The 13686-nt window shown below is 33.2% G+C and overlaps 4 protein-coding genes across 8 annotated transcripts; 2 read left to right on the top strand and 2 right to left on the bottom strand.

The window, feature by feature from the left end:
• The first annotated feature begins 596 nt into the window (after positions 1-596).
• On the top strand, positions 597-5549 carry LOC143212874 (ras-related protein Rab-30). Its single transcript, XM_076432140.1, has 5 exons — positions 597-1446; positions 1676-1759; positions 1861-2044; positions 2127-2278; positions 2365-5549. The coding sequence occupies exons 1-5, from the start codon at positions 1360-1362 to the stop codon at positions 2473-2475; spliced, it is 618 nt and encodes a 205-aa protein (XP_076288255.1). The 5' UTR covers positions 597-1359; the 3' UTR covers positions 2476-5549.
• Positions 4396-7851, bottom strand: LOC143212834 (retinol dehydrogenase 12). Of its 3 annotated transcripts, none has more exons than XM_076432070.1 (7): positions 7782-7851; positions 6300-6670; positions 5792-5899; positions 5535-5708; positions 5239-5452; positions 4948-5146; positions 4396-4681 (listed from the first exon to the last, which is right to left on the bottom strand). In XM_076432070.1, exons 2-7 carry the CDS (start codon positions 6541-6543, stop codon positions 4487-4489), a joined length of 1134 nt encoding a protein of 377 aa, XP_076288185.1. In that variant the 5' UTR covers positions 6544-6670; positions 7782-7851; the 3' UTR covers positions 4396-4486. The 3 variants fall into 3 exon arrangements, with proteins under 3 accessions (XP_076288185.1, XP_076288175.1, XP_076288169.1); XM_076432060.1 differs by lacking the exon at positions 7782-7851 and adding an exon at positions 7320-7775; XM_076432054.1 differs by lacking the exon at positions 7782-7851 and having other exon boundaries at positions 6300-7775.
• Positions 7852-9085: 1234 nt separating this feature from the next.
• On the top strand, positions 9086-11917 carry Kr-h2 (transmembrane protein 33-containing Krueppel homolog 2). 3 transcript variants are annotated; one of them, XM_076432109.1, is made up of 7 exons: positions 9173-9262; positions 9337-9387; positions 9817-9984; positions 10066-10247; positions 10331-10398; positions 10515-10648; positions 10732-11917. In XM_076432109.1, exons 3-7 carry the CDS (start codon positions 9818-9820, stop codon positions 10943-10945), a joined length of 765 nt encoding a protein of 254 aa, XP_076288224.1. In that variant the 5' UTR covers positions 9173-9262; positions 9337-9387; position 9817; the 3' UTR covers positions 10946-11917. The 3 variants fall into 3 exon arrangements, with proteins under 3 accessions (XP_076288235.1, XP_076288219.1, XP_076288224.1); XM_076432120.1 differs by lacking the exon at positions 9337-9387 and having other exon boundaries at positions 9086-9229; XM_076432104.1 differs by having other exon boundaries at positions 9132-9387.
• Positions 11896-13429, bottom strand: Rps3 (ribosomal protein S3). The gene is made up of 4 exons (XM_076432129.1): positions 13270-13429; positions 12465-12787; positions 12198-12385; positions 11896-12119 (listed from the first exon to the last, which is right to left on the bottom strand). The coding sequence occupies exons 1-4, from the start codon at positions 13300-13302 to the stop codon at positions 11935-11937; spliced, it is 729 nt and encodes a 242-aa protein (XP_076288244.1). The 5' UTR covers positions 13303-13429; the 3' UTR covers positions 11896-11934.
• Positions 13430-13686: the final 257 nt, after the last annotated feature.

Consider the following 13686-nt stretch of genomic DNA (forward strand, 5'->3'; position numbering starts at 1 on the left):
CAATTTTGATGATTCTTACAGATTTTTGATATTTCTTACAGACACTTTTACAATTTTAGGGAATTTAATTTAAAAGAAATAGACAAATTTTCCGAATTATTTCTGAATATGTATATAAATATAATGTTTCTTGCTTGGCACGATTCTGTAGAACCTCTGAAATGCAACGGTATATTTTTTGTATAACATTATAAACGATTAAAAATGTTTAATCAATCGTATTATAATTTATAATTTCGTAAGTAACTTCAAAGAATGAAAAATTAGTCGAAAATAACCGACAAATTAATTAATATTTCCTATATATAATATAGTCACAGGATGCTATACTGTGCTATACACAACAGCATGCTAAAATGCTACGAGAATTTAAAGAATTCAAACATATCTCATGCAAATGCTACAATCTTTCATTTACGTTAGCAGATTCAATGAAATGTATGTTTTTCATAAAATGAAGAGAATATAAACAATTTCTAATCGAAATTTATCGTGTATAGTGTACACAGTATAGAATATATATATATATATATATATATATTCTATACTGTGTACTATACTGTATATGTATATATATATATATATATATGTGGACGGACTAAATAAGAAAGCCGCACATGTGAAATGAAATTAAAGCATATTTCAATACTGTACGCATAATATTTCAACAGAAATCAGAGATCTGCTAAAATATTTCGATTCATGTACATAACACGTTTACCAACATTCTGTTTGCAACACACCATATAAATTGCAGAATCACAGAATACAATGTAACTGCAAGTATAACTATCGAATACATGGAAAATTTATTAGAACTTGCGTGAATGAGTAATTCGACAAAATTCATAAGCTGTTCTTTTACATGGGCTGTTAAATGGGGCATAATTATCTCTGCTGAGAAAAGAGAAACGCTAATGACATAATCCTTAAATTGGTCTATTTGTTACGAGTGATCTTACGGGCTCGAAACGAGGCAACGTCATGAGTTGGTCATGAGTCAATGGCGGGGTCCGGAGAAAACGTCATTTTGACAGAATGGCAGAGTATCTCGCATGCGGATCTCGATTTATGTTGAGTGCGAGTTCTTTTTTTACTTTGTGAAAATGAAGCGCCGTGTGTTCAGTGAACCGCGGAGAAACGACGAACGAGGAATAATGCCGTGAATGGACATTTTTCATTGGCGCGTTCGAAAAGAAAAGTGTAGATTTTGTTCGAAGCATATCGCGCACACGAGTTTTCGAATCGCTGTGAACGGTGAACGATCGTATAGGATCGTGATCGTACTAGTGTCGTGCTCGCCAAATGCATCGTTAGTTTTGCACAGGACTCCTGACCGTAACACGGTACAGATGTGTGATGGAGGATTATAAATTTCTCTTTAAAGTTGTTCTCGTAGGAAACGCGGGCGTCGGCAAGACCTGCCTCGTGCGCAGATTTACCCAGGTATACATACTGTTCGTTAGTTTTAGAATAGTTCTTATATGTTGTGCGTATCGTGAATTGATGTAAAATCACTCCATAGAGAATAACGTTTATATCGTTATTCGAAATTTTCGATATAAACATAAACATCCGTCGTAATGACAGTTCGGTTGTCAATCTTACTGAACTTTGTGAAAATTTTTTTTTCTATACATTGTCAGCGATGAAAAAATACGCACATTGTTTACAGGGATTATTTCCGCCTGGTCAGGGTGCAACAATAGGTGTTGATTTTATGATTAAGACCGTAGAAGTTGAAAATGAGAAAGTTAAGGTATGCATATGATGTAATACATTATGATTCATCCAATGTAGCAGCATATGCTTTTTCGAATGAGTTCATGCTACGTATGATCATTGCGGACTTTCTTTTAGCTTCAAATCTGGGACACTGCTGGACAAGAAAGGTTTCGTTCAATAACTCAAAGTTATTATAGATCAGCTCATGCTCTAATCTTAGTATACGATATCTCTTGTCAGCCTACTTTTGATTGTTTACCCGATTGGCTGAGAGAAATTGAAGAGTATGCGAGTAACAAAGTTCTTAGGATATTAGTAGGTATGTCTTACATATTTTCTGTAGTGGAACGTTGTTGTTATTATTATTATTGTTATTTTTATTGTGTACGATCTGTTAACAGGTAATAAAATTGATCGGGAGGATAGAGAAATACCGATGCATGTAGGAGAAGATTTTGCACAAAGACATGGAATGTACTTTTTGGAAACATCTGCCAAAGAAGCAGAAAACGTAGAACGATTATTCATGGAAATTGCAGCTGAACTCATGGAGGTAATTGAACAACAGATTGATTGATTTATTTATTAAGAAACATCTGTCCTAGGACTGAATTATATCTAGGTTAATGAATATTTTAGCAAGCACGTAGCAAGGAACTACCTAGATACGAAACGAATACAACATCGATAAATGGAAAGACAACAGCAATCGGTGATACAAGTAACTGTGGTTGTAGTCGACTTTCTTAAGTAGCTTTTATATGTAATATTAAGTCATTTAACAAAACACGAAGTTTCATTTGCTGCATATGCATGTAGGAGACTGTCATACAGTTTTTATAGACAATGGAGATTGAACATGATATTAATCAATCTTTTAGAATTAAAAGAAGAGACAATTCTCTCGTACCAGCACATCTTTGATATTGTATGTTAGCTCTAGTGTTATATAGTATAAATTATATCGACAGTTTTGTTGCAAAAAGTATTTAATACTTGAAACGAAAATGAACTTTAAATGTGTTGACGAATATTTGTTCAGAAAATAGTATGTTTTCATAGAAATCAATTGATGAAGACTTTTCGTTACAGTTTTATATGGTTGCTTTATACTAATAATAAATAATTTCGGGCCTGTGCTTGGGCATTTAACAACATTTCCATAAATAGAATTATACTATATTTTTTTATAGTATCTTTTGTTGTGTTGGAAAGTACAAATAAATATCTCAAATTTGATGACTGAATTCGAAGTCATCTCAGTGGATATAACGTTTTTACTAAACACTTGTACGCCTAATATTGTCCAGAATTTTTTTAAATGTGCAATATACGTCTAAGTATTTATTACATTGCTATAAAGATTTACCGAAGCTTGATATTGGAAAGCAATTGATTCTATACGTTTTTAACATATAGTAATTAACAAACATTATTATACGATCATTTTTTATATCGATCATAAATGCTGATTACAATAGACGAGTACACAGTTCTCAGTAGCAGGATTTATACAACCAAAGTTTTGTTGTATTTGTTTAAGATTTTATTCATGGTTTCGAAGCAACAAAGAATTATTGCTTGTTCCATTTTATGCATTGTTTAATGTTATTATTTATGAATAGTTTATTGTTGTCTATATTTTATTAATATCACAATGTTTTTAGCACATTGCTCTAGTCCTTGTACCTATTACATTGTAATAAATTTATATACATATAGGTATACAATAAGTATGCATTTTTATTAGATGATAATGTGCACGTCATTTATTTTGTTTGATTTACTGCGTTTCACTACGATCACTAGATATCAAGCAAATCTAACATTTCTAAAATACAATCATTATATGGATGATACCCTTTTTAAAAAATTACACTTATCCGTAGTTGAAACAGTTTATGATAATATTAAAACTAGAATTGTATGTGTGAAATGGATAGAATGATTTTTCTGTTAATCATGAAACTTATAGTGTATCTGTCTTATTTAAATACATAATAACATAATATACTAAAGAACATGTGATTCTTATGCAATTAAGTTATTTCAACCGGAAAAGTAAAAAGCTTCTAATTGCTGTCGCTGTGCAATAATATGTTCATTGTTAATAACATAGACTGTAAATTTTAAACATTATTGAACAGAAAATAAGACTTGTAATTAAATTGTACTGATAAAAACATATCAGTTCGTACGTGGACAAAACGGTAATTGTAAAATGAGGGACTTTCTAACTTTTTATCAACAAAAAAATTGTTGTCCTAAATATGTAACTCGTAAAAGATATTAAAAATGCTTATTGCTGAATTATTTAAAAAAAAATACCATTTCTAAAAATCAAATTTGCAGATATAGGAAGCAATTTAAACGACGAATTTTTTCACATTTCATGCAAGACTTTTATAGGTCGCCTCGATTTTATCCCATTATTTCATGTGTTCATTAACATACAATTTTCAGTGTGCTATTAGGAATGAATTTTACAAGATGTATGTTATAGGCATTTCAAATTGGCAAGTTTTTCAACAATTGTATGTTGTATAATTAATTGTACACGTTTATAAATTTGCCAAGCAAGTATTCCATATAAATAAAGAAATTATACTTAAAATGACACGTCCGTTTGTGTATCAAATTGTTTCTCATTAATGAAACCGATTGTACTAATTTATAAATTAAATATCTATTTATTTTGTAATATTAATAATGAAGTACAGTGTTCAATTTCAAATGTAGTTAATAGTTATTTGTACCATCATTATACATATTCGAATACACTTTTATGCTGTACTTGTTGAAGAGACAAGTCCATTAACTTGTCCTGCACAGATGAATCCAAAGCATCTGGATGTTCAGGACTAGGAAGGCAGTTACTGATATACACACCGCCTGTATTTTCAATTGCTTTGTTCACGGCTGCATACACGATGGAAGTAGCTCCTTGTCTCGCATTCTAAAAGCATATTCCATTATGAAGTATCTGGTATTTAAACTCATACAATTTCTTAAGAGGCCACATTACTGTAAAATTACTAAAAATTGAAATTGAAAATTGAAAAAAGACATTAGAGCAATGCCTTCTAACAGCCTCCATAATAATTTTGAAAAGTTTTATAATCGTTTTCACTAATTTGTAATATACTAAAATGAAAGGTCAATTTCATTGAACATTTAGTATTTTTGTAGTTACAGTAGTCTAACTCTTTAATTTTTACTTGCCTTCAATATAAATTGTAATAATGATTTGCATTTCCAAACGAAAGTATGTACAAAAAGGTCTGTGCACACTATACCCGGATGCACGGAATACACGTTTATATTATAGCCTCCTTCTTTGAGTAGTTTTTGCAATTTTGCAGTAGATACCACCTGTGCTAATTTGCTTTGACCATATGCATTCTCAGTGATAAACTGCATTCTATTTAAAAATCAAAAATTAGATAATTACTACAATGAATTGCAAATGGTGGCCAAAACGTCAAACAAAAAGTCAAAACAGTAAAACTATACTTGTTATTGATGTCTTTGAAGTTGATTTTACCCAGGAGATGAGCACAAGAGCTAACATTAACAATTCTACTTGATTGTTCCGAATTCTTGGCACTACCAGCTTTCAGTAATGGTAGTAGAAGAATTGTTAGTAAAAAGTGTGATAAATAATTCACACCCCACTGTCCTTCGAACCCATCTACCGTCTCCGTATAAGGAGTGAACATGATGCCAGCTGGAAATAGTTAAATTATACATGTACATGAATATTATGTTAATGAAAGGGTACTTTAATCTGTTAATAAAATGAACTTTACCGTTATTTATCAAGACATGAATTTTTTTATAGTCTTTCTTTATCTGTGATGCAAACTGTTTCACAGATTCCAGAGAAGCATTATCAAGTTTGTAGACCTTTGCTTGTCCACTTTTAACACCGGACTCTCTGATTTGTTGAATTACTTTCTCACCAGCACTAGGTGTTCTGCAAGCTGTATATTTTTATTTTAAAAGCATATTATACTATTAGTTCTCAAATAGAGTTTTTAAATTATTGATTTAACAACATACTTACCAATTATTACTTCCATATCAAGTTCCAAAAGCATTCTAACCACCTCCACCCCAATTCCTCTAGAGCCACCTGTTACAACAGCAATTCTACCAGTCTGAGGGGGGCAAACTAAAAACAAATTAATTTCACACGATTCATAATTAATTATGATAGCTTAATGACGTAAATGTACGTACTTTGTTCGGTGTATCCGTGGTTTATGAAAATGAGGTCTTTTATATGTATGAGGAATTAGTCACGTGAATAAAATGAATATTTTAACACCCATTTAGTTTAGCTAAACGTGCATAAAAAATTCCGTGTATTTTAAATATTTCTAACATTATAAATATTATTTTAAATACGACGATATATTCCGGCGTCTAAAATACTGCTGACAAAGCGAGGTTTATATTTCTGATTGCAAAATGATCGGGGGTACAATAAATATTGCGCGCGATGCAATTTTAAAATATTCAAACAATTGATGATATTTTAGGAATATTTTAGTCAAGTTAGTTCCACTTACCATTTTTATTGTGTTTTGCGTTGGCCCAATCAACTGTGATCTCTTTGGCACCTAAGAAGCCGTACTTTACGTGGTAGAAAAGTCGAAGGAGATAAAGGGGCCAACTTTCTTTGGGTTTCCGATACGCGAGAACACCCGCGAGTATAAAACAAATGGAGCCGATTAGCATCATTTTTCTGTGTCGCTTCCTCAAAATTTCGAAACACGTGAACTCGTGAGTTCCTCGGTACAAACGAATGGTCATACTACACGGAAGGTCGTGACTGAAAGATGTTAAATAAGCACGACAAGAACTTCTAGTCCCCAGTCACTTTTGAGCTACTTTTCCTCTCCTCCTGAGCATAATGCGACCGTTATACCCCCAGTATCGCCTTTAAACCAATAAGCGTTCCTTTATTCATAACTTACAATTGTTACCAAAAGTTTAATGATGAATAGATATATTAGGGGTTGTTTATCGAGTACTCTATCTATTTATTGTGTAATTATCTTTTCCTCGCGCTTGCACTATTCCATACATAATAAATATATGGTATTTATAAGCATGACGTATGATGAAGATAACGTATTTTGTAATGATTTGAAGTGTACTTTGTAAATAATGAATAACACGTAATTAAATCGTGACGAGCGTGGATAAAATGTTTTACGCTACGATGTGTATATATATTATGTATAGAATCGAAGCTACCTTTAGAAGAAAGCAATTATTTTTCTTTTGTACTATTCAAAAAAAATTTGAATTGCACCACATAATAAAAATTATTTTTCCACGAAGAAAATATTCAATAACCTGATATAGTATGTATAAATAGAATGAAACTTTGTCTGTACAGCATTGCTTAAAAACGTTTATAAATATAATATATAGAGATCAAATAATTTTATATTTAAACATTTTGCCACGCATCAAAGAATATTTTCTGTGATGAAATAACAGAGTTTGTTAACAATTATATTGCATCTGTAAGAGTACATTTTTGTCACATACATATAATAGTAACGTGCTTATCTATTTACATAGAATTTGTCGGTTTTATCAACAATACTGTCTGATGTACAAAACCGAAGGAAAGAAAACGGAATATTTCGTTCCGGGTGAAAAAGAAAACTTGTACGAATGTGACATCATTGTTTGATAAGGCGTAAAGTGTAAAGTTTTGTTGTAACTTGTAACTTCGTAACCATCTAGCGGTTAAATATGTATACTAAAACGTTTCCTTGATGTATGCAACTGGTTTCTTCAAAAACAAGACGGTACAACAGGTTGTGTATTTGCAGGAGACCAGCCCAGTTACGAAGAACGCCACTATTCGTTTACTTTCAATCAATTCAATTATTACTATAAGCGTAGTGATTACGTAAATGTCTAGTTCATTCACGTGAGTGATACTTTACTACACTGTAATTTATTTGTACACATTTATGTATACAACAAAAACAATCTTGTCGTAAATAGTGATACATATTACAGTTTCCTACTATATATACGGATCCTCCTTCGCGCATGTCGTTGCGCATTAGCGACATTAGCCAGCATTAGCCTTGTATGAATGTCTCTGTTCCCCCATTTGATCGTTCACTATCATCAATGGCGGCTGGTCGTATATCTATCTCACTCACGCACCGATAGTTGGTGGGGGGCGCAGCAAGCCAATCACCTCTCACTTCCTACGAACTCCCCACTTTCATTGGTCAATTAGAAAGAGAGCGCCTTACGACCACACATGCGACCACAACAGGCTCTCTCTCTCACTCTTATACCCTGGCCGCCATGGCAGGCTTCAACGCTTCGTACAGGCCGCGCAGTCTATCTCTATAAGTCTATGAGTATGTTGAGAAATCGCAGTATATATGTACCACGAAGCCACACCCTAAGCTTGAGCCCAAATAAGAAGATATATACTTATTAGCCGACGAATGACTCTAACGGAACTCGTTCATTGGTTTATTCCCCTACTCGTACTTCGCCAACCACGCGATTATTGGCTGACGCCATGAATTTCGTGACTGACGCGCAACAACATGCGCAGAACAAGTATATATATATACTTGTATATATATATATATATACCTTCTTATTTGGCATGGACCTATTATTTGGACTCAAGTATAGAGCAGTGCTTCGATTGAGCCCAACTTTTTTGATACGATGGATGGCCGCTAGAGGCGCTGCGCGGAAAAACAGTAACGTATATATCTACTATTGGGTAGCAAAGCGGCCAGAGCCCTGAGGCAGTTATATTGGCGGGACTGTATCGAAATAATCTTACCGGACAAAAAGACTCGAGGACGTGTCCTACGAGTTACAAAATATACACAAATACACTTGTTATACATTCATTTTTCAGAATCAAATCATACAATTTTTTAAAATTCTGCGGGGTGCTCAAGGAACCCCATTTCATCTACCCAATAGTAGATACGTTACTGTTTTTCCGCGCAGCGCCTCTAGCGGCCATCCATCGTATCAAAAAAGTTGGGCTCAATCGAAGCACTGGTATGGAGTAGGCTGTGACATTGTTCATAAAACGAGATTGCAAAGATTGCAAGGACTAAATCATTTAATATACCGTATAACCTTATAATTATTGTCATCAATAAATATCAATGACCATAATTTGTCCAGATTTTACCAATTTTGTTTTAAAAAATATGCTACTACTAATAACATAAAGCCTATTTTGTATTAGACATATTTTACGATTTAACTTACAAATAATTTTGTATTTTTTAGCAGTATCCTAAAATTTTGTATCACAAGTGATTCTGCGAGAACCAGCGAGAAAATGATCATCTCTTTTGCCACCTCGTGGTGAAATTAGAGAATCGTTTTCACGGCAAAGAATCATTCGCACCATCTATCAGGGAAATTAGAAATCTTAAAAACGAAACTCAGGATAATTATTAAGGTACCTGGGGAAGTATACGTGAGTATACGTCAGTATCAGTCAGTATACGTGGTCAGTAAATGTGCGTACTTAGATGCTGAGCCGATTCAATTCGATACAATTAACAGTCGTCTGCGTATTTGTAGAAATTAAAATTTTTACTAAGTGAACGAAGATTTGTTCTATCACTGCGCGAAGTAAGTACACGCCAATCTATTTCTCTTGCCTCGACTTCATTTAAAGATAATTTGTAATCAAACTTCAAATTTGAACGCTGTGCTAATATTTGATTAAGTACTTACATTGCGGTTTTATTTACATACGTCTGACGCAGTTGTTGTAAGAGCTTGCCATAATATAACACATTTTTCTGTGGCTACAGAGGATTAGTCCTTTGGAGTATTATTTTCTGTTATTCATTAATAAATGATGCCAAACTACATAGCTGCTTTCACTTTAGAAAACAGGACGTGATTTACATTTTAATGCGTTTGAACCTTTCGTATTTCGATTTTTTAATAAGTTTTGCTATATCTGCATTGAGTGTATGACGAACAAATACATTCTAAATACAATGAGCATATCATTTTATTATATATATGTAATAATATTTTCTTTTTATGTAGGATGGCAGATACCGCAAATGCAGGGCCAACCACTAATCCACCACAAATGGAGAAAGGCTGGAATGCTTTAAGACAACATGTTATTGACAATAAGATTAAAGTTGGATTGTGGGTTACAAGGCTTTTCACAATTCTATTCACTATTGGTTATATCATTCCTATATTCGGGTATGTTACTTTATGATATTTTTCCAGTTAAACAAGAAATGTAAGCACAGAATTTTAATTTTTAATTTCATACTGTCTTAGCAATCCATATAATATTTATTACAAAGTTCTAATGAGCAACGCAGCCACAAATGCATTGCGCCTACACCAAAGAATGCCGTGCGTTATATTAAACTGGCACTTCTTGGAACTGTTATTTCTAGAAGACTCCTTCCATTATTTATTTTATTCTTTAATATTCCTTTATGCAGCTCCAGTTACACGTATCCTTTTTATTATAAAATACTCATCAACAAGAACACATAAGAATAATTTAAAACTATTATTCCTCAACCCCAATAATCAGTGGTGTTAACGCCTATATTTTTGTTTGCTGTAATGCATTTTTCTAGTTACTTTCTTGTACTACTTGATGTAAGTATGAAAAGTGTCACGTTCTATCAGAAAATTATGTAACAGTAACGCAGCTGTAATATATGCACGGTCATTACAGTGACAACCAATACTTATTTTGTGTGTTTCTAATGAAGTGTTTAGGACAGAACAGGTGGTGGGGTGCTCGTCTATTCATATCTATAGTCGAATTTCAATCTCGGAACATTCTACGTCTGTGTGCATTATCCGAGATAATTTACTTGCCATTTACAGTGCTTCTGGTATTTACGTATGTATCACCTCTTTAAAGCTCTAAAAACCTCATTAAGATTTAATTTATTATAAAAACTATACATAATTCACTTTTTACAGAGACCGAGCTAGTTTATTAACACCATTTATTTACTATCAATTCTTGAAATTACGTCTCGCATCACGGAGGAATCCATCTACTCGTAACGTGTTCCATGAACTTAGAAATGGATTAAGTTCAATCTCGATGAAACCATACGTACCAGACATTTTTCGACGGATGATCGCAGCACTATTGTCGCTGACACAACAAATGGTTCCAGTTCGTCAATAATCTTCAATTTTTAAGACAACAATTCTTAAAGATTTCCTAGGGTTCTCGGGTCCATGCAATAACAATTTCATACAATATGATTCGAGGACGAGAAGAGTGCAAATATCAAAAGCGACAGGGAGCCTATGATTTATTGTTTGAGAATTGTATGAAACCGATCAAACCATGACTTTCTGAAAACTCGATCATTATCTTGAATTACTTCTGAATACCAGAAATGATAACGGCAATTTTACAAACATTTCTTACAAATTATGTATCAAAACTTTTAATATTTTGTAATGCCTACTATTGATAATGACTCAAGATTTACCATATAATTCAGAATTATTGTAAATGGTATTATAACAGTTTCGATATAGCTTACATCATTAGATTTCATTATGACGTTTTTTGCATGCGTACGTTTCTATTAATTGTAACATTCCAGTATTTCTATTGGAATGGTGTATATGTTAAGAAGGTATATTCACATTATATACACACGGGAAAATTATGGAAATATTGAGTAATGTATATCGTGCCTCACATCACATATATTTTTGGTACTTTTTGAAAACATGTTAATTACATCTATATTTGTGCACTCCACTTTCTTCAAGAAGTATTCAACGCGTGCTAAAATAGCATAATATAGTAGATAAGTCGGTTTTTTCATTATTTAATGTAGATATGGGTTATTCTATGGACTTCATAATAAAACAGTACTTAGTTATAATCACATTTAGCTCATCTTCAAAGATTAAGTAATTCAACTGCCACTCGATTGTCTTTACGAAGTTATACGATCTATTGAAATTTCCATAAGTAAATAAACAACGAGGACGAATTCTTTTTTGTAATATGGTCATTACAAATCAACGTATGTTTTATTATATATTCGCATGTCGTTCTCTGATTGTAATGTTACTGTTATTGTATCAGGTTCATAGCAAAGGAAAAAAATAAAGTTGACATTTGTTTCGAAATTTATTTTCATTGTGTATAAATTACACTGCCAGCGGTGTTAGTTGTGGCATGTCTTTCGATGCTTTCACTTCAGACGATGGTTGGGATGGGAAAATTTCATCCTTTGGTTCCACAATGGAAACAGAATCTGGGAGAGGTTTCTTGGGTCCTGTTTTGCCTAGAAGGTCATATGGAAGCATGATCTTTACTTTGATACCAAGCACACCTGCAATGAAAAAGAAATTATTTAAATGGGGAAATCTTTATTAATGACTATTTACTCGTACACGTTAACTGTTAGTACCTTGTCTGAGAAGTACATGGCGGGTTGCAGTATTGACGTATTCATTAGTGGGTTCACCAGAGTGGATCATCAATCCGTCAACAAACTTCATCGATTTGGCTCTCTGTCCACGCAGCTTACCACTGACAACAACTTCGCAACCCTTTGCTCCAGATTCCATAATGAAACGGAGAACACCATAGCAAGCTCTAAACAAATATATATACATATATTATAGAGACGTTACAATGTCTACATTACTCGGGTATAGTGGATATTTAAATTTACCTTCGTACAGCAAGACCTCCAATCAGTTTGTAACGCAGGGATTCTGCCTGAGCAATGGCACAAAGACCACGCGTTGCTACTTTCTCAGCATACAATTCGATATTTTGTGTTTCTTTGAAGTTAAATCTCTTTTGTACTACGGAGGTCAATTCACGAATCCTACGTCCTTTTTCTCCAAGAACGCTTTGTGTGTGAGTCGCCAACAAAATGATTTCTGTGCGATGAGGAGTGACACGCACTTCCACTCCAGAGTATCCATCTTCTGCAAGTTCACGAGTTAAGAACTCGTTCAACTCGGCTTTGAAGACACCGTCTCCGACAAACTAGACAAAGATAATACACATCGAACATTAATAACATTCTTTTATATTACAGTTACGCATTTCACATAAATAAATCGAATTCACTTTAATCTTGCAACTCGTAACTTCTCTCTAATTCTGTGAATTCTTACTCGATTAATGTATAGGTTAACCTCAAAGTGTATTTGTTGACACGCGTGTACTTCAAATAAACACTAAGTTTAAACAAGCAGATAATTAATACATTCAGTTCGAGTTTACAATAAAAGAAAATGATTTTAATAAACGCGAAAGCAACGTATTCATAGTGTTGGTAACGAAAAGGATAGGAGCACAAAATATCGAACATAAGACTGCAGTTAAAAGCATCCATATCATCCGTAACTTTCACGTGTGATATCCTCTTATTTTTCGGCGGAATATTCACTTTCTTGCTTTCATCGATACATCGGGTGCCATATTTTTTTGAAGTGTTTGATCATAAACAGCTAAAATCCACCAACCTTCCTCTTCTTCGAGATAGAACGATTGTCCATGTTTGACGCTGGCGCTACAAAAGGAATCGAAAATCCAAAAGACTCGACTGGAAGCGGAAGTAGCCCAACTTGCTCAGGATGATGCGTTAGAATCAAGATAATGCTTATAATAAACTATATCATGTATAAACACGCTATTATATGCAATTTTATTAATGATAATTTCGTTGTGTATTTTCAGGACAAAGTGATTAATAATTGAGATTGGTTTATGTCAATACAGTATTTTTGTACATCAAAACAGAGGTTAGGAAATACACAGGATTTCAAATCATCTGGGATGATGTACTCCCTCTAATTGGATTATTTTTCAATTTTTTAAAGAAAACACGTGCAAATAACAATAGGATTATGCATGTATATAATAACGATACACTAGGCTGT

Source organism: Lasioglossum baleicum, chromosome 1 (genome assembly GCF_051020765.1).
Source record: "Lasioglossum baleicum chromosome 1, iyLasBale1, whole genome shotgun sequence".
NCBI lineage: Eukaryota > Metazoa > Arthropoda > Insecta > Hymenoptera > Halictidae > Lasioglossum > Lasioglossum baleicum.